This window comes from Mesoplodon bidens, assembly GCF_964165515.1.
Source record: "Mesoplodon bidens genome assembly, chromosome: 3".
NCBI lineage: Eukaryota > Metazoa > Chordata > Mammalia > Artiodactyla > Ziphiidae > Mesoplodon > Mesoplodon bidens.
The window spans coordinates 177,365,580-177,388,033 of NC_138178.1; the positions used below are offsets into that span (position 1 = coordinate 177,365,580).

At 43.7% G+C, this 22,454-nt stretch overlaps 3 protein-coding genes across 3 annotated transcripts in view; 1 reads left to right on the forward strand and 2 right to left on the reverse strand.

The window, feature by feature from the left end:
* Positions 1-22,454, reverse strand: part of PPP1R13B (protein phosphatase 1 regulatory subunit 13B) — an 88,718-nt gene that overhangs the window by 35,323 nt on the left and 30,941 nt on the right. Inside the window, exons 2-4 of the mRNA XM_081227182.1 lie at positions 16,926-17,073; positions 11,859-11,978; positions 4,174-4,250 (exon numbers count right to left, since the gene is read on the reverse strand). Of these exons, the coding sequence (XP_081083308.1) occupies positions 4,174-4,250; positions 11,859-11,978; positions 16,926-17,073 (345 nt within the window). The remainder of the gene's footprint in view (positions 1-4,173; positions 4,251-11,858; positions 11,979-16,925; positions 17,074-22,454) is intronic.
* On the reverse strand, positions 5,054-5,669 carry LOC308614985 (melanoma-associated antigen 10-like; the record flags this gene model as incomplete). Its single annotated transcript, XM_081229869.1, is given in 2 exon segments — positions 5,054-5,176; positions 5,178-5,669. Coding segments are annotated over 2 exon segments (615 nt in total).
* LOC308613529 (NF-kappa-B-activating protein-like) lies at positions 19,527-21,195 on the forward strand. Its single transcript, XM_081227178.1, has one exon. It carries the CDS (start codon positions 19,540-19,542, stop codon positions 20,770-20,772), a length of 1,233 nt encoding a protein of 410 aa, XP_081083304.1. The 5' UTR covers positions 19,527-19,539; the 3' UTR covers positions 20,773-21,195.

A 22,454-nucleotide genomic window follows, 5' to 3' on the forward strand; every position in this document is an offset into this window, starting at 1 on the left:
ACCTCACACTTACTGAATCAAAAGTTCTGCCAATGGGATCTGGGCCTTTCTTTTTTTTTTAAATACATAAATTTATTTATTTATCTACTTTTGGCTGTGTTGGGTCTTTGCTGCCGTGCGCAGGCTTCTCTAGTTGCGGCGAGCGGGGGCTACTCTTCGTTGCGGTGCATGGGCTCTAGGTGCGTGGGCTTCAGCAGTTGTGGCACGTGGGCTCAGTAGTTGTGGCACATGGGCCTAGTTGCTCCACGGCATGTGGGATCTTCATGGACCAGGGCTCGAATCCATGTCTCCTGCATAGGTAGGCAGACTCTTAACCACTGCAGCACCAGGGAGGCCCGTGGGCCTTTATTTCTTAGACAACCTGACTTCATGACGTGCAATTTTGGGAGAGCAGAACTTTCGCAGCCTCCTGCCTCAGCAGCTGCTAATGGGCATGAATCACACCAAATCAGCAGCCTGTCCTTCTCTTCCAACCCACAGGCTGCTGGATCTGTTCCTGGTTGCTGCAGCCCACAGACAGAAGGTTCACTGTGCCACCATTCTATATCCAGGATATACACAAAAACATTTTTGGAGAAGGACATTTTTAACATCTTATTAACTTTAAAAGTGCATGTAAAAGTGCTTTGTAGACAATAAAGTACTTCACAAAGGTAATATATTATTAGGCTTAAAAGGCAGGTGTGTGTGCCATAAAACACAGTAATAACATCTTAGATGCTTCTAGCACTGAGTTATACCTCCTCGTTAGCTCTCTACCTTCCTCTAATTATAAGCTCATGTAAAGGCTACAAACACATTTTTTTTTTTTTTTTTTTTGCGGTACGCGGGCCTCTCACTGCTGTGTCTCTCCCGTTGCGGAGCACAGGCCCCGGACGCGCAAGCCCAGCGGCCATGGCCCACGGGCCCAGCTGCTCCGCGGCACGCGGGACCCCCCCGGACCGGGGCACGAACCTGCGTCCCCTGCATCGGCAGGCGGACCCTCAACCACTGCGCCACCAGGGAAGCCCTACAAACACATTTTTAATTTTGGTTTCAGGTTTCAGTTTTGTTGCTCTTGAAATGTAAACATCATTTCCATGTTAACAAGAAACAACTTCATCCTGGAAAAGATCACAGACCCATCACATCAAAACATCAAAACTCACCTTATTACATTATTGGAAGGGAATCCTTTCCTCCTGGGTCCCTTCCCTTTATCATATACACACATACCCCACGCCTCAATACACAGAGCCCACTCAATATATTTACTTCACCTTCCCTAAAGTTCAGGTCAGGAAATCTTAGAATTCAAAAGGATCTTCAAAATTCTGTTGTATAGGTAAGTTCTGAATGCTTCCGACAGTGGGTACATGTAACCTGCAGGTTCCCAAACCTGGCAGGGGAACAGAGTCATACAGGGAGTTTTCCAGGCCCATTCCAAACTTACTGAATCAAAAGTTCTGCCAGTGGGGCTTGGGCCTTTATTTCTTATGACTTTCTGAAGCACATATGCCTGACGGAACCCCACAAAGGCTCTAGATTTGGAGTGGACAAGTATATCAGAAGGCAGGAATAAGAAGAGGATTTGTGGAATGATCTTTAGAAATTGAAGGGTAAGGAAGGAGAATCCTTAATCTTGACATTAGGAATAGTTCTCCTTGAGTGGCACAAGGATTAGGACATTGGAACCAAAAAGAAGAAAATATAATCTAGTATAGCACTTGGCTCTGCAATGGATAATATCTGAAAAATCTAAAATAATAAACACCATTAAATGGTTTTCAACTTTATAACCAATGTATAAACAAAGTATAAAGTCTTAACTATACTTAGATAAAAGTACACAAATATTATCAGCATTGACAACATAAAAGTACAGCTGAGGGCTTCCCTGGTGGCGCAGTGGTTAAGAATCCGCGTGCCAATGCAGGGGACATGGGTTCGATGCCTGGTCTGGAAAGATCCCACATGCCGCGGAGCAACTAAGCCCGTGCGCCACAACTACTGAGCCTGCTCTCTAGAGCCCGCGAGCCACAACTACTGAGCCCACGTGCCACAACTACTGAAGCCTGCAGGCCTAGAGCCCATGCTCCGCAATGAGAAGCCACTGAAATGAGAAGCCCACGCACTGCAACGAAGAGTAGCCCCCGCTTGCTGCAACTAGAGAAAGCCCGTGTGCAGCAACAAAGACCCAACACAGCCAAAAATAAATAAATTAATTAAAAAAGGGCTTCCCTGGTGGCGCAGTGGTTGGGAGTCCGCCTGCCGATGCAGGGGACACGGGTTTGTGCCCCGGTCTGGGAGGATCCCACATGCCGCGGAGCGGCTGGGCCCGTGAGCCATGGCCGCTGGGCCTGCGCGTTCGGAGCCTGTGCTCCACAACAGTGAGAGGCCCGCATACCGCAAAAAAAAAAAAAAGAAAAAAAAGTACAGCTGAAAAAGCTGGAAGGTAGGACAGGAGGGAAGGGGAGACGGAGAAAAGGGAGGGGGTGCTAATACCTTCATTTTACAAGAAGGGAGGTCCAGAGACATGGTTTAACGTTTATCATACAAAGAAACAGAGATTTAAGTATATCATTTAAAGTCACAATGGTAGCCAATAAAAGAAATAAAATCGGAAATCAATAATAGCGTGTTGGAAAGTACAGAGGCAAAGTAACTTGCTCAGACTTAGCTAGTTAGAAAGTTCTGAAGCCGTGTCTGAGCGTGGGCCCTCCGCACTCCAGGCCGGTGCTTTTTCCAGTGTATAGCTGTGCCAAGCACATGCCAGGGGGTGACCCACCCAAGGCTACATACCTAGTTAGTGGCAGAGCCAGAAAAAGAAACTAATTCTCCAGCCTGAAAATTATTTGGAAAACTTATTACTAAAACTTCCAGAAAAGACCATGGTGAAAATTTCTCGTTCTTCCTTCTCTCATTCATTCACCCTCATTCATTCATTTCTGCTCATTCTTTTAACATGTATTTCTTAAAAAGAACCCTTTAGGACTTCCCTGGTGGCACAGTGGATAAGACTCAGTGCTCCCAATGCAGGGGGCCAGGTTCAATCCCTGGTCAGGGAACTAGATCCCACACGCATGCCACAGCTAAGGAGCCCATGTGCCACAACAAAGGAGCCTGCAAGCCACAACTAAGGAGCCCACCTGCTGCAACGAAGACCCGATGCAACCAAATAAAATAAATAAATATTAAAAAAAGAAGGAAAAAAAAGAACCCTTCTACTTAGACAAACTTCCTCACCTATATCAATGTTAGGCCTATTCTCCAACTCTACACCATATGATAAAGGAAGTTCTCTTTCCTGGAGGCACCTATGAAGACTTCAACCCACCAGCCACTTTGTCTTTTAAGACCTGACAGAAGGTTCAAGACATCAACACTGAAGATACAAAGCAAGTCTGCCTGCCCATCTCTTAGTCTAGAGACTAGACCATTTGCTTCCTGGGGACAGGCCATTGTCATGAGCACAGAGGCACGCACGCAGCTGCTGCTCCAGGACATGCCGTGGGCGGCAACATGTAACAGGCATGGAGGGCACTGCTCTGCTTGAGACCATCCAGTGCATGGGCCATGGTGTGGATTGATAAAACCATTACCACTCAAGTGACTGTCGCTTTGTAACTTCATAAAATGTTTGAAATATTCAACAGAAATGACAACTTCTGTGAAAATACAGGGCAACCTTAGGAAAATGGAGTTGGGAAGCCACAATGGGGAGCTCTCACACACATACAACTAGACACTGGTGCAGATCCTAACAGGAAGAGACGTACTGTGCATCCCCAGAGGAAGTAACACCACTGTACTGCCACCAGCAGCAGGAAGAACGATCTCCTCCTTGCCTGACAACAATTCAGCCAATGAAAAGCCACCACACTTCGAACTCTCAGGTTCCTCCAACAGACGTTTTGTTGACAGCAGCCCCTCCCAACGTCCCCTTCTCCTCTAAAAAAGAGTTTCCTCTTGCTTTAGAGGGCTGGGATGTGGTTGTCCAGAGCTGCGGGTCCTGAATTGCAATTCTTCACTGTTCCCAAATAAACTTGTTTTGCTGGTAAAATAATTGGCTGTTTTATTGTTTTCAGTTAGCACTACCCCAAAATTAATTCTTTAAAAATAAATTATAACCCCAATTCATTAGTACCTATAAAAAGCAATTAAAAATTTTCAATTTAATTCACTATTACTTACCCCATTTTCAGTGCGTTTTTCTCCAGGTACATTTATTACATTTCTCTGAGTTCTTTGCTCTTGGGTCTGACGGCCACCTAGAGAAATGAAGGCCAAACTTACTAAAAGACATACTAGAAAAACGATATTTTACCATTTCTTCACTTATTCAAATATTTATTGAACACAAGTATAAAATACCAGGCTGGACAACTCAAAAATTAGTACAGTTGAAAAAATGTCTTATAATCAACCTGTATACATAAAGTTGTTTAAATGAAAATTTTTTCTAATATTCTATTTCAGAATTTTGAAATTGCTTTATATCAAAAAGTTTCTAACACTTAGAAAATGGTCAAGATGGTAAATTTTACGTTATGTGTGTGTGTGAGTGTGTGTGTATATATTTTTTAGAATTAACTTCTACTTTTATTTCTCTTTTTCTTGACCCCATCAATTTTATTCTGAAGTTCTTTCTCATTTCCAAGAGATTCATATTCCAATGCCATGTTATCTTGTTCAGGATCACAAAATAATATGGGAATCTTACAATTTGTTTTATAAAATAGCAAAACTCTTGTCATTGGACTGAATTAGCGCAAATACATGTGTGATCAATGTCATTCACAAACTTAGATACCGAAGCTTATTAAGCCTTCTTTTAAAAGGAACAATATTTGAAGAATTCCTAAAGAAAACAGAGATGAAATTCCATGTCATCATACACAACAGGAACCCAAAGATGCTATACACCGTGTTCCCCCAACTCTCCCGGACCCTCACTACTTGCAAGGCTGACTGCTCCCTCTTCACACTCACAGTGGAGGATCAGCCTCCCTTCCTGCCCTGCAAGAAAAGCTGCTGGATGTGGGCCTGGAAGGAGCCTGGCTGCTGCTCTGGCTCAGGGCCCCTCTTCCTCAATGCTCACAGCCTCTGCAGACAGGGTTGGGAAGTACCTGGGATCCCATCGATGGACCCTGAGCAGATACTCCAGGACCTGCCACTTGCTGGTCTCCATGTTGGCCCCGGGGACCCCACAGGAACTCGTAGTGGGCGGGGTCGCTGTGGGGCACCTGCCAGTACTCCAGGTAGCCCTCCTGCACCCACACTTTGGTGAGCAGCTCCCTGGGCTCCCCATAGATGCAGTGCTGCTTCCCTGCATACACCCCCATGACGCTCAGTGCTTCCCAGACTTCCTCCTCAGAGGCACATTCACCCTCCAGGAGGATCGCGGACAGAAGCATCACCAGGAGGCCAGCCTTGGGCATGCTCTGCCCATCGGTCAGCATGGCATCCCAGGTGAGGCCCAGGGTGGGGACCAGGACATAGGTGTGCTTGCTGGGGTCCACCTCCTTCACATCCACGCCAAAGACCAGCTGCATGCACTCGCAGGCTTGGCTGAAGACCACAAGGAAGTGGTCCGGATGGTCTTTGAGGACCATATTCAGCACTTCCGTCTTGGTGGTCGGCTCCTTGGCACGATACTTGAGGAGCAGGAACCCCACCAGGTCAGCCATCATCACATTAAGTGCCTCCTGGGACAAGGACTCGGCCTGGGTTGGGGCAGGACACAGACTGGGGAGGAGGAGGATGAGGGAGATGCAGCCTCCTCCCCCTCAGCCCTGAACAGCTGCACCTCCACTGGGCCCTGGGCCTGGACTGGGTCTTGAAGGTCTGCCTCAGGCTTGCAGAGCTCACTCATCTGGACCAGGGGCCTGATGACTGGGGTCGGGCCGCCAACAGGAGTGTGGGTAGGGGTGACAGATGGGGACCATGGGCAGGTCTTCTTCTGAGGGGTGCTCTCAGGCCTCACAGGGGCGTACCTCCTGGGCGGCCTGTCCCCTGCCAACCTCACCTTGACTCCTGGCACTGCCTGGGCCTCCTCTGCTCTGTGACCTAAGGACACGGTCCTCAGACCTGGGCCTTCACCTTCCGGTTCCTGGAGCCCTCTTGGGTCCTGGATGAAATGCTGGCTGGAACAGGCTACCTCCTGGTCAGCTCTGAGCCTCCGACCAGCTGCACCCCATGCAGAGTGACTCTGTGCCCCAGACTGGAGGCTGGGTGGGAGCTGCAGCACCCCTGACCGCAGGGGAGGGTCCAAGAAGAAGCACAGCTTCCAGTGGTGCCTCTTTGCCCACAGTCAGACTTCAGAGTTTCTTTTCCGTTATGTATATTTTACCACAACTAATTTTTATTAAAAATTAAAGCTTGGACTTCCCTGGTGGTGCAGTGGTTACAAATCCAGCTGCCAATGCAGGGGACACGGGTTTGAGCCCTGCTCCGGGAAGATCCCACATGCAACGGAGCAGCTAAGCCCGTGCGCCACAGCTACTGAGCCTGCGCTCTAGAGCCCGCGAGCCCCAACTACTGAGCCCACGTACCACAACTACTGAAGACCGTGCGCCTAGAGCCCATGCTCTGCAACAAGAGAAGCCACTGCAATGAGAAGCCTGTGCACTGCAACGAAGAGTAGCCCCTGCTCGCCGCAACTGAAGAAAGCCCACGCACAGCAACAAAGACCCAATGCAGCCAAAAATAAATAAATCAATTAATTTTTTTAAAAAATCTTCTTTTTTATGTATAAAGCAAAGCTACTGGGTACATAAACAGATATACAGTACATCTGATAGGGGGAAGACAGGGGCAAGTAAGAATACTATATCCAGTAAAGGGCCCTTAGGGAGGTGATAATGAAAAATGAGGTTAAACAACTGGGAATGACAGAGTATGCGACCGAACACAGTCGCATAATATACAATAGCCATTTCATCACAGCTATCATATTTCCTATTAGCAGAAATAATGCATACACACATCCTAGACTATAGCATCTATCAGTTTACAGGGTAAATTAAATTCTTAGTTATTAGTATTTTTAAGAAATAAGGTACTTGGGTTAATTTAATATTCTATCATTGCTGCCTCTTGCAAACAGCAAGCCATCAAATTAGAATACTATAAAACACACAACATTGAAATTATATCAAGTGCCACTTAATCTTTGATGGTAAAGAAGAAACTTGATGATCTTGCATTCTGGAGTCAGAAAATAATAATAAGAGCTGACATTCAGTGAACACTTTGCCAGGACACCTCATTAACTGCCACCACAACCCAATGTGCCCCGCACATAAGGAAACGGAGGCACAGGGATGTGAAGTCACTTGCCCAAGGTCCAAACTGAGTAAGCAGCAGGGCCGGTGCTGAACCCAGGAGGCCTCGCTCCAAACTCCATCACACCAGCCCCCAGATTCTAGCTTACACTCTGCACATGACCTGCACCGAGTTACTTTACACATTAAGCTTCTGCTCCCCCAGGTATACAAGGTGACTGAAGGAAATGTCCTCCACACTCTCCTCTAGCTTCCATATAGGGAATTCCTACTCTTTTAAGTCAGGGTTGTTCTTTACTTCTTGTTATATCTTATAGTTCTACAGGCAATGAATACTCAAGTGTAACTCCTTTTAAACAATATATATCGGTGACAACTGGCTTGTCCTCAGCTCTGTGGGGAGCAGAGAGGAAACATGAGTCTTGGATCTTCACCTCTGGCTGCTTAGAATATAAGCTGGAGGAGAAGTTCAGTGAACAGAAATAAAACAGAACACAGCACCCAGTGAGAGCTGTTCTACCTGCCACCTTTCTTCTTGAGCTCTGAGAGACAGGCAGAACATGCAGAAGCACAGGCAGAGGAAAAAGGGAAGAGGGTGGAGCATCACAGCTGGAGGAAGATGGAATTCTGAGTTAGGGCACGACAGGGAATGAATATGCAACAAAGAATATGGTGGAAGAGAGAAAGAAGAAACAGTGAGGTTGAGGAGATGGGCAGGGTCCCATTACAAATGCCATCAAAGCTAAGCTGAGGAGTATTAAATAGGGAAGCAGGGACTTTGCTGAAAGTTGTGAAAAGTCGTAATGAGAGATGAGAGTCGTGTGATGAATTTGGTTCTTCCAATCCTGACCAACCCTCCATACCAGCCCGGGTCGAGAAAGGTGTACTCCCTGGCACCACTCCCCTCGGAGCCTCCTTCATCCTGGTCCCCTGCCTTCAATGCAGCAGCTCTGTACTCTCCCCTCCAGGTCCGACTCCCTCTTCAAGGCCCTCATCTCGAGCCCCATCCCCCTGGGACGCATTGTCTCCTTAACCTCACACAGCTCAGCATCCGGCTCTTCCACTGTCTCAGGTGTACTTGCCACGTCAGCACAACGAGACTGAGCAGCATCCGGTGTGACAATGAAGGTCAACTGGAAGGTCAGTGCTGTCCCCTTCCTTGTGACTCTAGACAGTTCTCTCAAGTATCCCTAATGCTTCCAGACTTTACAGAGTGAGACCAATATAAGACCTTCCCCCCATTCCACCATCCTGGGACAGTAAGCATTATGTACATATATTATAATGATTAAAGTAAAATATAAAACTTTTAATTTAACTATAGAGTATAAATATTTGGAGCACTCAGGTAGAGAGTTAAAGTAAGTTCTTAGCACTAGAACAGCGCTTTAACTGCCAGCTAGTCTAATCCTCCTCAGGAGGAGTCCGTCCAGAGAGGCAGGGCCCTTTTCTAAGGTAGAAATGGATGAAGAGCTAGGCCTGGAGTCTTGGTCTTCTGACTCCAGATGACCAGCACCCAGTGGAATAAAAAGCAGAAGTAATGATGCATTGTGAAAAACAGCATGATATTTACAGCTATGGGAAGATGATTTTAAAGCAGACAGTAGCTCATCCTAGGGGCAAAATATCCTTTAATTAAAAATACAGGGACTTCCTTGGTGGTCCAGGGGTAAAGAATCTGCCTTCTAATGCAGGGGACGCAGGTTTGATCCCTGGTCAAGGAACTAAGATCCCACACGCCATGGGGCAACTAAGCCCGCGCGCCACAACTACTGAGCTTGCGTGCCTCAACGAGAGAGCCCGCACACCACAAACTCCAGAGCCCATGCGCCCTGGAGCCTGTGCACCACAACTAGAGACAGAAAAACTTGCATATCACTAGAGAGAAGCCCGCGCACTACAACGAGGAACCCGCGCGCTGCAACGAAGACGTGAAGCAGCCAAATACATAAGTAGGTATTAAAAAAAAAATACAACTAGGGACTTCCCTGGTGGTCCAGTGCTTAAGACTCTGTGCTTCCAATGCAGAAGAGGTGGGCTCACTCCCTGGTCGGGGAACTCAGATCCCACAAGCCATGTGGCTCAGCAAAAAATAAATAAATAAATAAAGAGGGATAACTTGTAATAAAAGAATCTTCTTTTTACAAAAGGATGTCCTTTCATTGTTTATTTTTTTTAAATACAAGAAGTAATCCATAATCACCGTTAAATAACAAAGGTTTCTTTCTTAACTGTACAGTGTATATGCTTTCCAAAAAAAAAGATTCCCTTATTTTAAATTTTAATTCAAAAATAAGTAGTTTATGGGAAATTGGTATTGACATATGCACACTGCTATATATAAAATAGATAACTAATAAGGATCTACTGTACAGCACAGGGAACTCTACTCAGTACTCTGTAATGGCCTATTTGAGAAAAGAATCTAAAAAAGAGTGGATATATGTATACGTATAATAGATTCATTTTGCTGTATACCTGAAACTAACACAACATTGTAAATGTACTATACTCCAATAAAATTTTTTTTTAAAAAGTAGTATATTCCTATGGTTCAAAATTCAAAAGGAAACAGGTTTCTCTGGTGGTGCAGTGGTTAAGAATCCGCCTGCCAATGCAGGGAACATGGGTTCGAGCCCTGGTCCAGGAAGATCCCACATGCCGCAGAGCAACTAGGCCCGTGCACCACAACTACTAAGCCTGTGCTCTACAGCCCACGAGCCACAACTACTGAGCCTGCGCGCCACAACTACTGAAGTCCGCGTGCCTTGAGCCCGTGCTCTGCAACAAGAGAAGCCATCTCAATGAGAAGCCCACAAGCCACAACAAAGACCCACACAGGCAAAAATAAATAAAATAAATAATTTTTTAAAAAAAAATTCAAAAGGAGGGCTTCCCTGGTGGCGCAGTGGTTGAGAGTCCGCCTGCCGATGCAGGGGACACAGGTTCGTGCCCCGGTCTGGGAAGATCCCACATGCCGTGGAGCGGCTGGGCCTGTGAGCCACGGCCGCTGAGCCTGTGCATCCGGAGCCTGTGCTCCGCAACGCGAGAGGCCGCAGCAGTGAGAGGCCCACATACCGCAAAAAAAAAAAAAAAAAAAAAAAAAAAATTCAAAAGGAACCAAAAGATATAAATGACCAATCTTCCCTCCCTCCTTCCCCTACCCAGCAGCCTTCCCCCGAGGCTAGCCATGTTACCAGTTTCTTACTTATCATTCCAAAGATATTTCATACACACAAGCCAACACAGAATACGTCATTACTCTTTCATCTCTGTTACACAGGAGGCAGCATGTGTGTACACTGTTGCTTATTCAAGTGACAAGTGCAGGAAGTGGTTTGGGACAGGGCACAGAGCAGATGTACTCCGGTTTCTTCAGTCGACGCCCCTGGAGGCATTGAAGGCTGCTCCTACCAGCAGTGCCCATGAGTAACACTATGTATATGTCATTTTGTATGTGTGCAGACACAGCTTTAGGATAAATTCTCAAAAGTGAGATTGCTGGGTGAAAGGTTTCATGCTTTTGTAAGCTTAATAGATACCACCAAACTGCCCTCTACAGAAGCTGCCAACAATGTGGAAGACTGCCTGCTTCTCAGCGTTCTTGCCAACACTGTGTTATTAAATGTTCTAATCTTGGCCACGTGACAGGTGAAATACAGTATCTCAGTGTTTTTCCTACATTTCTTTTCTTAGGAGTAAGGCTGAACTTCTTTTCATATACTTCTGGGTCATGAATATTTCCTTTTCTGTGAACAGCAGGTTTGTATATTTTGCCCATTTTTTTTTTTACTGTTTTTTTTCTTATCATTTTATGTAAAGGAAATTAGCCCTTTGCAATATGAGCTATAAATGCTGTTTCCCAGTTTATAATTTGTCTTTTGACCTTGCTTTAATGTGGTTATTGCCATGCAAAGAGGTTTTTTATTTTAATAATTTGGTTTGTCTTTTCTATTATGGTTTAGAGTTAGCTACACTTAGGCCTTGTTCCTTTTTTTTTGGCCACACCGTGCAGCTTGCAGGATCTCAGTTCCCCAACCAGGGACTGAACCCAGGCTGTGGCAGTGAAAGCCCGGAATCCTAACCACTAGGCCACCAGAGAACTCCCCACTTAGGTCTTGTTCTTGTTTTTCTGTTTTTCTTTCTCTCTCCATATACATATATGTGTATATATACACATATATATACTATATATATATATATATATATATATATATATATTTCCCAGAATTTTTATGATCCTTTCATGGTTTCATTTATTCTTAAAATCTAGAGATTTCATCCATGTGATATTTATCAAAAGCAATCCTTTTCAACAGCAGGTCCCCTTACACGTTTCAGTGAATTACGTGACTAACTTAGGATCCTGAGGAGGCTGAAAGTGTGAAATAATCATAAACTGCAATAACAGAGGTCAAAAAACCCTGTGAGATACCAACTCTCCCTCTCACCACTTGTTAGTGAAGGGGGGAAAATCATGTGAATAATTTAATATTTATTCCTGTTAATCCTTAAATTAATTTTAATTAATTTAATGTTTAAATTAACTTTTATGGCAAAAATTAGCAAATGGGGGAAAAAGCACTTATCTACCTTGTTCACTGCTCTCAGTTGGGGAATCTTCATGTCGAAGAAAAAATTTCACTTCTTCCCTTCGTGGCCCCCACTTCTGAAGATGTTCATACATCATATAATCAAAGGGTATGGGACGCTCTAGGAAAAAAACAAACAAACAAAAAATCTTACTTTTCCCAGGAACAAGCAAAATGACTCCTACCAAAAGTAAAAAATGAATAAAAATAATTTAAAATAAATGTACACATATATTAGAATTCAAGGATATTACAAGCACTGAATTTTAACTTTAATGAAATGAAAGCAAGACCATGAAGGGGAAATAATTTAGGTAACATATAAACACAAAGAAGTAAAGATAAAAGCAATTTTGCAACATTAAATGGGGAACAGTGAAAACAATGTCCTTTAGTATATTTATCATGAAGCAGTATGCCTCCCACTCTTTCAAAGGAACATTAACAAATTGGCCGAATCTTGTTATTCATTAAAATGTTACAGGTGGCAATCAGAGGTATAAAGGGCTTGACAACGCACTTGCTGGCAATACAGCTAGCCCACACAAACACTTGTATGTGAATGTTCACAGCAGCAATATTCATAGTAGCCAAAAAGTGGAAACAACCCAAGTGTCCATTAACTGATGAAAGGATAAATAAACTGTTGTATACCATACAATGGATATTTGCAGCCAAAAAAAGAAATTAAGTATTGATACATGCTACAACATGGATGAATCCTGAAAACATGCTAAGAGAAAAAAGCTAGATCAAAAAGTCACACATTAAAAATAAATAAATAACTTTTTTTAAAAGTCACATATTATATGATACAATTTATATGAGATGCCTCCAACAGTCAAACACACAGAGCCAGAAAGTAATACAGTGGTTGCCTGGGGGAGGAAGGAATGGGGAGGTTCAGAGTTTGGAAATAGTTGCACAACACTGAGAATGTCCTGAAAACCACGAAGTTGTACACTAAAATGGGGATTTTTATGCTATGTGAATTTTATCTCAATTAAAAGGAAATCTTGAAATGTTCCCACTGCTGCTTGTGCTTGAAAGCGAGAAAGGATATCGGCAAGTTCCAAGGCTCACAGAAAACGGCCTGGCGTGGGAGAGGAGCAGGACAAAACCGAACAGTATTTTGGCTCCTTTCAACACAGGAGTATGTCTGGGCGAGAGGCTCCTCCTGCTCAGCCTGAGAACCCGACACTGAGCCAAGAGAAGGAGCTATGCAAGCTGCAGCCTCGTCATACGTTCAAGGTGTGGTTTACGGTTCAGTCCTAGGTAAGTGCCAGACTTCCGTGAGGAAGAAAACCCCACATTCACACAAGTGCAGCACATGGTGCTGCTGCCGTGTCGTCCTCCTACACATGCAGGCACACGCTCTGTCTATTCAACTAACATCAAGGGCAAGGACATAAATCACCTCATCTCAGTTGAAAAGGAAACCTGTGTGTGCTTAGCTCAACTCTGAACTGAGTATCTGTACAGCGAAAAGCAAGCACAAATTGGACACTAATGAAGTAATATCATTCCACATTTTTAGTTTTGAAAGTAACACTTTTTATGGATATAGGCCTATAAAAAAGATTTTTAAGAACTTGTATATTGTAGTTTTATAGCTGTGAGGCCCATGTTTAAGCCTAATCGTGTCCCTTGGTTTTACATAAAATTGTGTCTTACGCCATATTTTTATTCATATTGCTTTGGCTTACAAATTTTTTTCACATTAATTAAAATCAGTTTACAATCTTCACTTAAATCTACCAAGTTTGAGCATAACTTTATAAAGTTAAAACTCCAATTTTGCCTTAAAGCCAGTTATTGAAAAAAATGTTTCCCTTTATAAATAAAAAAATTTTAAAGACTAACTTCAAGAAAAGCAAGCTAAGCTTCACTACCTTTCTTAAATAAGAAGGTTTAACTAAAACGTTATTTCTGTTTTAAAGTGAAAACAAAACTACCCCACATGTATCATGTAGAATTAATAGCATACTATACCTCATTAGAATCTTATGTAATGGAGAAATCTATGATAAGACTTTCAGCCATTCTTGGATAAGGCAAAAAGAAAATCAAGCAGGAAATTTCACAAAAAGAAAAACTGAAGGTCCTACCTACACTCCTGATTTGCATTAGAGCTGACATACTCTGTGAGGAAGGGAACCACAAAAAGATCAGGATAATAAGCTGGCCAAGTTAACAGATTGTTATGGGCTGGGTTGTGTCCCTTCACACACAAATTCATATGCTGAAGTCCTAACCCCTAGTACCTCAGAATGTGACCTTATTTGAAGACAGGATCTTTAAAGAGGTAATAAGTTAAGATGAGGTCATTAGGGTGGGCCCTAATCCAAATGACTGGTGTCTCTTTAAGAAGAGATTAGGACACAGACACACACAGACGGAAGGCCATGTAAAGACACAGGGAGAAGACTGCTGTCTACAAGCCAAGGAGAGAGGCCTCAGGAGAAACCAACCTTGCTGACACCTTGATCTCAGACCTCTAGCCTCCAGAATTGTGAAAAGATAAATTTCTCTTACTTAAGCCACCCAGTTTGTGTTACTTTGTTATGGCGGCCTGGGCAAACTAATACACAGATCCACAGAGAAATACTCTCTTCTCAAAGGCACTGACAATTACATTGGAGTATCATATTTCTGAATACTGATGACATGAGTATACCATGTGTTATGGATGCAGTAATTTTTATGCAAAGCGTTCTCCAAAATCTGAAAATTACCTTAAGGGTTCCTCTGGGGTAAAAAAGACTGAGAAAGGCTGTGCTTTTCCCCTTTCCTTTGAATCTCATCCACCACCATCTCTTCAAGACCTCGCTTTGCTGCTCCAATTTACTCGATGATTTAAGTGTTTACTCAGGGCCTATTATGAGACACAGGCTGGGCACTGGCGGTATGATGGTGAACAAACAAGTTCCTGTCTTCAGGAGTTTTAGTCCAATAAGAGAGAGAGAGATGAAAGCGACTATATTATGTTTTGATAAATACAATGACAGTACTGGAGCAAAGGGGAGGGACCCTTAACGCACTCTGAGACTTCAGGAAGGGATGAGAAGCAAAGGTGCGTGGGTGCTGGGGACTGCTCTAGACAGTGGGAGCAGTGGCTGTGACTCTCTGTGCTCCGAGGAGGTAGGCCTCATTCCTGATGAGGCTAGACCACAGGTTATGATTTCAGATGGCCCTGGAGCCAAGGACTGCACCAACTGAGTGACTCAAGCAGCTAGGGACCACGGGGCTCTCCCAGACTAATGGAATACAAAGTGACAGCAAGCCACAGCAAGCAAGAGCGCTAAGAGGCTAGAGAAGAGCAGACAATGATGGGATGACCAGGCTCTAACATCAGTCCTCTAAAAACTGAAATTACTTAACACCCCGCTTCCTGTAGCTGATAGCAGACCGGTAACTGAGGAACTGGACTCTTACGTCTACTTTAGTAAATAATCCACCATGTATCAAAGTCAAGTTTCTCTCAATGCGTCCGTAAAGTTTTTACTTTGAATTTGAAGGATAACATGAAAAGCACAAGACTTTGGAAGAAAATAGTTACAAATCATACACCTAACAAGGGACTTGTATCTACAATATATAAAGAACTCTTACTGGGGATGTAATACACGGCAAGGTGACCAGAGTTAACAATACATACTGCAGGGACTTCCCTGGTGGTGCAGTAGTTAAGAATCTGCCTGCCAATGCAGGGGACATGGGTTCGATTCCTGGTCCGGGAAGGTCCTACATGCTGCGGAACAACAACTACTGAGCTTGTGCTCTAGAACCTGTGAGCCACAACTACTGAGCCTGTGTGCCACAACTATCGAAGCCCGTGCACCTACAGCCTATGTTCTGCAACAAGAGAAGCCACTGCAATGAGAAGCCCATGCACCACAATGAAGAGTAGCCCCCACTCGCTGCAACAAGAGAAAGCCTGTGCACAGCAACAAAGACCCAATGCCTCCAAAAATAAATTAATTAAAAAAAAAACATACTGCATATTTGAAGTTGCTAAGAGAGTAGACCTTAAAAGTTCTCATCACAAGAAAAAATATTCTGTAACTGTGTGCAGCAATGGATACTAACTAGACTTACTGTGGTGATCATTTCACAATAGATACAAATATCAAATAATTATGTAGTACATTTCAAACTAATAAAATGTTGTATGTCAATTATACCTCAATTAAAAAATTATTTTTAAAAAGTGCAAGAATTCACTGATTATCCCTAAGTGTCCTTTAAACACATCCATCTGGACGCCCACCTCATACACAGCATGTACCAACTGACCACTCTCTTGCTTCCTGACTCAGACCCATCCATGCACACAGCTACCTCCTTCCACACGCTGCTGGAGCAGGTGGCCTTGCCAGTCTAGTTCCCACCCTCCCGGGCCCCCTCCTCTCAGTGCTGTCTGAGGAGCACGCCTTGTCCATGCTCTTCTCTTGTCCTTCCCTCACACTGCTCCCCTCGCCTGGTGTATCCTATCCCAGTTCAATTCCACCCCTCCGTGACAGTCCACATTTTTTTTGCAGAATTTTCTGTATTCGGTAATTATATTACCTACACTGATCATCTCTGCCCAGCTAGCTGACAAATCCTTAAATGTAAGAGCCAGTATTAACTCTTCTCAACTTAATAAACAAGCACTTGCTATTTAAAAGGCTTTGTACACAGGGGAACACGATAATGTTTTTGTCTTAGTGAAGTTATCGTAGGGAGAAGAAAAGCAGATGAACAACCTGACATGCAACAAACAAAACACTTTAAGGTCTCAGTGGTCAGAGAACTCTCGTTTGGTCAGCAGTGATGTCAGAAAGCCTTCACACGAGAACGGATCCGCTTTCCCAGCTTCTTCCACATGGCTACGGTGAGGGTCAAATCACAGAACACACTTTTTTGCAAACAGCATTTATAACATCCTATCCTCATGTGACAGAATAGTTTTTACTTTATTCAATTCCTTATTACCTCAGATAACAAAGAACCAGAAACAACATTCTGTATTCAATAAACACTGGATTTCATGTACTTAGTCATCTTTATAGAGCCTAATACATACCATTTCCCCTCCACACTTCAGCTAAATGGCAACTGCCTTCTCCAGGTTCCTTGCAAAATTCTACAACATCCCGACATGTTGTTTCTGGTGTTATAGGAACTTCTGTTAAAATCTGTTCATTGTTGCTCAAGAACACGGTTAATATCATCTGTAAGAGAAAGATTAAATTAAAGCTACAACTTAGAGTCATCCATCAATAAAGAGATTAATCTGTAAATTAAAAGTGATCCCCCCACCAACCCCACTCCCCCACTGCCACTCCGCCCTGCCAGAATGCTTACGGGACAGGTTAAGCTGATCCTAAAGTTCATGTAGAAAAACTAAAATGTAAGACAAGTCAGGAAAATGCCAAAAGAGGAGTATTAGAAAGAAACTAGCACTACTAGATATTATAAAGCCTCAAAACAGTATGGCAACAGCACATAAATAGATCAATGGGACAAATTATAAAGTCCAGAAACAGAAAACGGTAAATGATGAAGCAGGTATCTCAAAACTGAGGAGGGAGGGAAAAGACTATATAATGAATGATGCCTGAGCAATTAAAATACCCATCTGGAAAAAAATGGGTTCATATTGCACATCATACACAAGCATAAGTTCCTAATAGATCAAATAGTTAAATATAAATCACAAAATTGTAAAGATTCTAGACTAAAACTGGGTAAATTCCTTTTTATAACCTTGGAGTACAGAGCCCTTTCTACCTATGACTCAAAAACCAGACACCACAGAAAAAGATATATTCAAGTAATAAAACACAGGGATCTTTTACAAAGCAAAAAAAAAAAAAAAAAAAAAAAACTGGGGAAAAATATTTGTAACTCATATTACATATAAAAAGCCAATCTCCTCAATATATAAAAGGCTCCTAAAAACTAGTACCAGAAAGACCAAAAATCCAATTTATTTTTAAAAATTGACTGAAGAAATAATATACCACAGTAAAAGAAATGAAAATGGTCCTTAAATGAAGGTACATTATAATGTATTTGAAAAATTAAAAAATAAAAATTGTCCAGCATTATTTAAAAAAAACTTTTAAAAACCCTACCACTTTGATCTAAGAACTCAAGAGGTTGTATCATAAGGGATTTTTAAAACACATTACTCCTAAAGTAAAATTTAAACCAAAAATTTTCTTTGATCAGAGACAGTACTATAAAGTATTTGTTTAATCTTTGATCAAAGTCAGAAACAAAATCTGCATTTGTCCCAAAATTCTCCTCTCAAAATCCCTGCTGTCAACCAAGTATTTTAGTTCATTGTTAAAATATTTTTTTCGGGCTTCCCTGGTGGCGCAGAGGTTGAGAGTCCGCCTGCCGATGCAGGGGATGCGGGTTCGTGCCCCGGTCTGGGAGGATCCCATATGCCGCGAAGCGGCTGGGCCCGTGAGCCATGGCCGCTGGGCCTGCGTTTCCGGAGCCTGTGCTCCGCGGCGGGAGAGGCCACGACAGTGAGAGGCCCGCATACCGCAAAAAAAAAAAAAAAAAAAAAAAATTTTTTTTTCTTAGAAGTGTCCTAAATTCCTAAATTTTGAGATTAAACATCTCTACTGACGGCCAGATTTTATTACCAAAACTAGTGATAGTTATGAACTGTTCTCTTGCCACCAATCTCCTCTTACTCCAACCTACCCCTTCACTGTCGCCAGTTAATTTCCTAAATGTAAATCAGTTGAAGTCATTCCCTTGCTTAAAATATTCAGGAGCCCCGCACTGCCTAATAGCAATCCTTCCCAAAACATTTCTTCGGGTTTATAAACAGGAAACTGGTTTCTTTACTGAGCACTCAAGAGTCTAACATTGTAATGTTCATGTGAGTCTCTAACTTTTCTCCCCCAGAGACTCTTATGGGGCTTGGATTTCCAGAGAATGCCCTCCGAGAAAGCCTAGACTACAGGATAAACTGCAAATTCCTATCACGGGTAAGAGATTCCTCACAGCCTTCCTAGCCTTCCAGTCCTAGTGCCTTCCCACAATGAACCTTGCTCCCTCAAGTCCAAGTTCTCTCAGGCCGCTGTCCCTCTGCCCCAGTGCCCTTCCTGTTTGCCTGTAAACTCCTATTCACCCTTCAAAACTCAGCTCATACGCTACCACCTTTGCAAAACCTCCCTTCACCACCTCCTCTCACCAGGGAGGTTACATGTTCCTTCCTTTGTGATCCAGTAGCTCTTCACAAACATCTTTATTACATCACACTAGGCCCTACGTGCCTCCAAGCAATTCACTTTTGAATCTTTTGTTCCCATTGCCTGATCAGTATCGGATGTATGGGAGGCACTGTGAAATGTGGTCGACTTCACGAATGACAGACAAAATATAAAACCTCCACCATACCACAGAACTGAGGAAACACTACTCATGATCTAAGGTACATCCAGTCTGTTCAACAATCTCTTTTCCTTCGGTTCTTCTAGGATAAAACAGTTATTTCTGCTCACTAACCCACAGAGGAATTTATCTTTAAAAGTTGAGGGTCTTGGTTTTTTCCAAGGTTTTCTCGGGCTCGGGTGGTGTCGCGGCTGCTGGTCCTGGGAGCCAAGGCAACGGAGATCTTCCCAGCTCGCGAGAGCGCCCCCTTCTCCCACGGCTTTGGGGACCCAGCAACAGCTATGGCTCCGGTGTCTGGCTCCCGCAGCTCGGAGTGGGAGGCCTCGGGCTCCGGGGCGAAGCATCGCAGTTCGTCGAAGAGCCCTAAGCCCAGCAGATCCTCTCGCTCCCCGCGGGGCCGCCGCTCTCGCTCGCACTCTTGCTCTCGGTCCGGGGACCGGAATGGCCTTAGCCATCAACTGAGTGGCCCCAGTCAAGGCTCCCGAAACCAGTCCTACCGCTCCCGCTCGCGGTCACGCTCTCGACAGCGGCCCTCCGCGCCGCGGGGCGCCCCTTTCGCTTCTGCCTCCTCGTCCGCCTATTATGGCGGCTACTCACGCCCCTACGGGAGCGACAAGCCATGGCCTAGCCTCCTGGACAAGGAGAGGGAAGAGAGCCTGCGGCAGAAGAGATTAAGTGAAAGAGAGAGGATTGGAGAATTGGGAGCTCCTGAAGTATGGGGACTTTCTCCAAAGAATCCAGAACCAGACTCTGATGAACATACACTAGTAGAGGACGAAGAGCCAAAGAAAAGCACCACTTCAGCTCCTACTTCAGAAGAAGAAAAGAAGAAGTCTAGTCATTCAAAAGAAAGGTCCAAGAAAAGGAGGAAGAAAAAATCATCTAAAAGAAAACACAAGAAGTATTCTGATGATAGTGACAGTGACTCTGATTCTGAAACAGACTCCAGTGATGAAGATACAAAAAGGAGAGCAAAGAAAGCCAAGAAAGAGGAAAAGAAGAAGAAACGCAGATCGAAGAAATATAAGAAAAAGAAGTCTAAGAAGAGCAGAAAAGATTCCAGTGATTCAAGTTCTAAAGAGTCCCAAGACGAGTTTCTGGAGAATCCCTGGAAGCCTGAAGAACCCTCAGATTTGATTGGCCCAGAGGATCCCAAAACACTTGCCTCTCAAGATGATAAACCTTTGAACTATGGCCATGCTCTGTTACCTGGGGAAGGTGCAGCTATGGCTGAATATGTAAAAGCTGGAAAACGTATCCCAGGAAGAGGTGAAATTGGCTTGACAAGTGAAGAAATTGCATCATTTGAAAGCTCGGGTTACATAATGAGTGGTAGCAGGCATCGCCGAATGGAGGCTGTGCGACTGCGAAAAGAGAACCAGATCTATAGTGCTGGTGAGAAGAGAGCCCTTGCATCCTTTAACCAAGAAGAGAGACGAAAGAGAGAAAACAAGATTCTGGCCAGTTTTCGAGAGATGGAATACAGAAAAACTAAAGGGAAAGAAGACAAATAAGGATTTTCGGATTGTTCATCAGACATTTTTTTTTTTTTAATTTTATTTTTTTGCAGTGCGCGGGCCTCTCACTGCTGTGGCCTCTCCCGCCGTGGAGCACAGGCTCCGGACGCGCAGGCTCAGCGGCCATGGCTCACGGGCCCAGCTGCTCCGCGGCATGTGGGATCTTCCCGGACCGGGACACGAACCTGCGTCCCCTGCATCGGCAGGCGGACTCCCAACCACTGCGCCACCAGGGAAGCCCTCATCAGACATTTTTAACAACAAATAAGAAAGTTTGGGTTCCATATATACACACAAAAAGATTATCATGATCTGAAAAAGCTTTACAGTGCTACTGTGCCTTCTATTTAATTCTTTCAGTCCTTCTATAAAAAGCTGCTTATTGATGTAACTTTAGCAAGCTCTTTGGGTTATTTTGGATTGACCAAAACAACCTTCTGGTTTAAAAATCCAAATTATGAATGACACTCTACTGTGTTGAGGGAGGTGGCATTGAGAGAAGGTGCTGGTGAGGTGAGAAACTGCGCTCTCATACCACGGGACACTGCTCCCATTAGCTCTACATGGTGCCCACTCCCCAACCCATACCAACTGAACTTGGGAGAAATTATCATTCCTCTATGTTGAAGGTGTTATAAATGGACTTGATAGAAACACACAGGAGGCCACTTTTGTTATCAAAATGAAGGCATGGCTGAAAAAAGCAAATCTGGAATTTGAAGGTTGACTTGTATATTACAATATTATTGTCAGCTCTGGAAGTAATGTGTTTTTTTTGTTTTTTTTTTTTTTTTTTTCTTTTTTTTCTTTTTGTGGTATGCGGGCCTCTCACTGTTGTGGCCTCTCCCGTTGTGGAGCACAGGCTCCGGACGCGCAGGCCCAGCGGCCATGGCTCACGGGCCCAGCCGCTCCGCGGCATATGGGATCCTCCCAGACCGGGGCACGAACCCGTATCCCCTGCATCGGCAGGCGGACTCTCAACCACTGCGCCACCAGGGAGGCCCAGTAATGTGTTTTGATTTTAGTCCCTACCTCCACCCCAAAACCAACAAACAAACCAAAAAGCAAACTAACCCACAGACTTGTTGAATTGAAAACGTGACCATTAGTTTTAAAATTCTTAATAGGCTAATTAAAAATGGTTATTTCAAATATAAAATATTGGGAAGTCTCCTGTTGTGCCAATGTAAGTACATTATTTCCATCTGAGCTGTGTTTAGATCATTATTTGAATACTAGAAATGGATGGGAGTCAACAATGATCAGGAGTTTAATAAGGAAAAATATGAGTCATTGTCTTCATTGTTTTAACATGGTTGCTTCATTAGGATGAAGCTAAAATGATGTTAAACGTTTTTAAAGTCTGTTCTTTGTAATAAGCGGATTTCATTTTAAGCATTGTTAAACTTTTCAGTTTATTTTTTACATCTGTCATTCAGTTTAATCTGTAACTTCATATAGAACCCCTCACTTTCTCACGTTTTTATGGCCACTGTTGGCTTTTAAGTTTGGGGGAAATGGGAAATTCTGGGACTGTGAGATCGTGATCTTTTTCCTTCCCTCCTTTTGTTAAAGTTTAGTTGTTAGGACATACTAGTGAAGGGGGAGGGGATAGTAGAAGTTTTGGCTGTTTTTGTTAAGGTTGTTTTGAGCTGCATTATTATGTGCCTAGGATAAAT

What these genes read in the sequence shown, in the direction of transcription:
- LOC308613529 (XM_081227178.1), top strand. Translation starts at nt 19,540, where the DNA reads ATGGCTCCGGTGTCTGGCTCCCGCAGCTCGGAGTGGGAGGCCTCGGGC.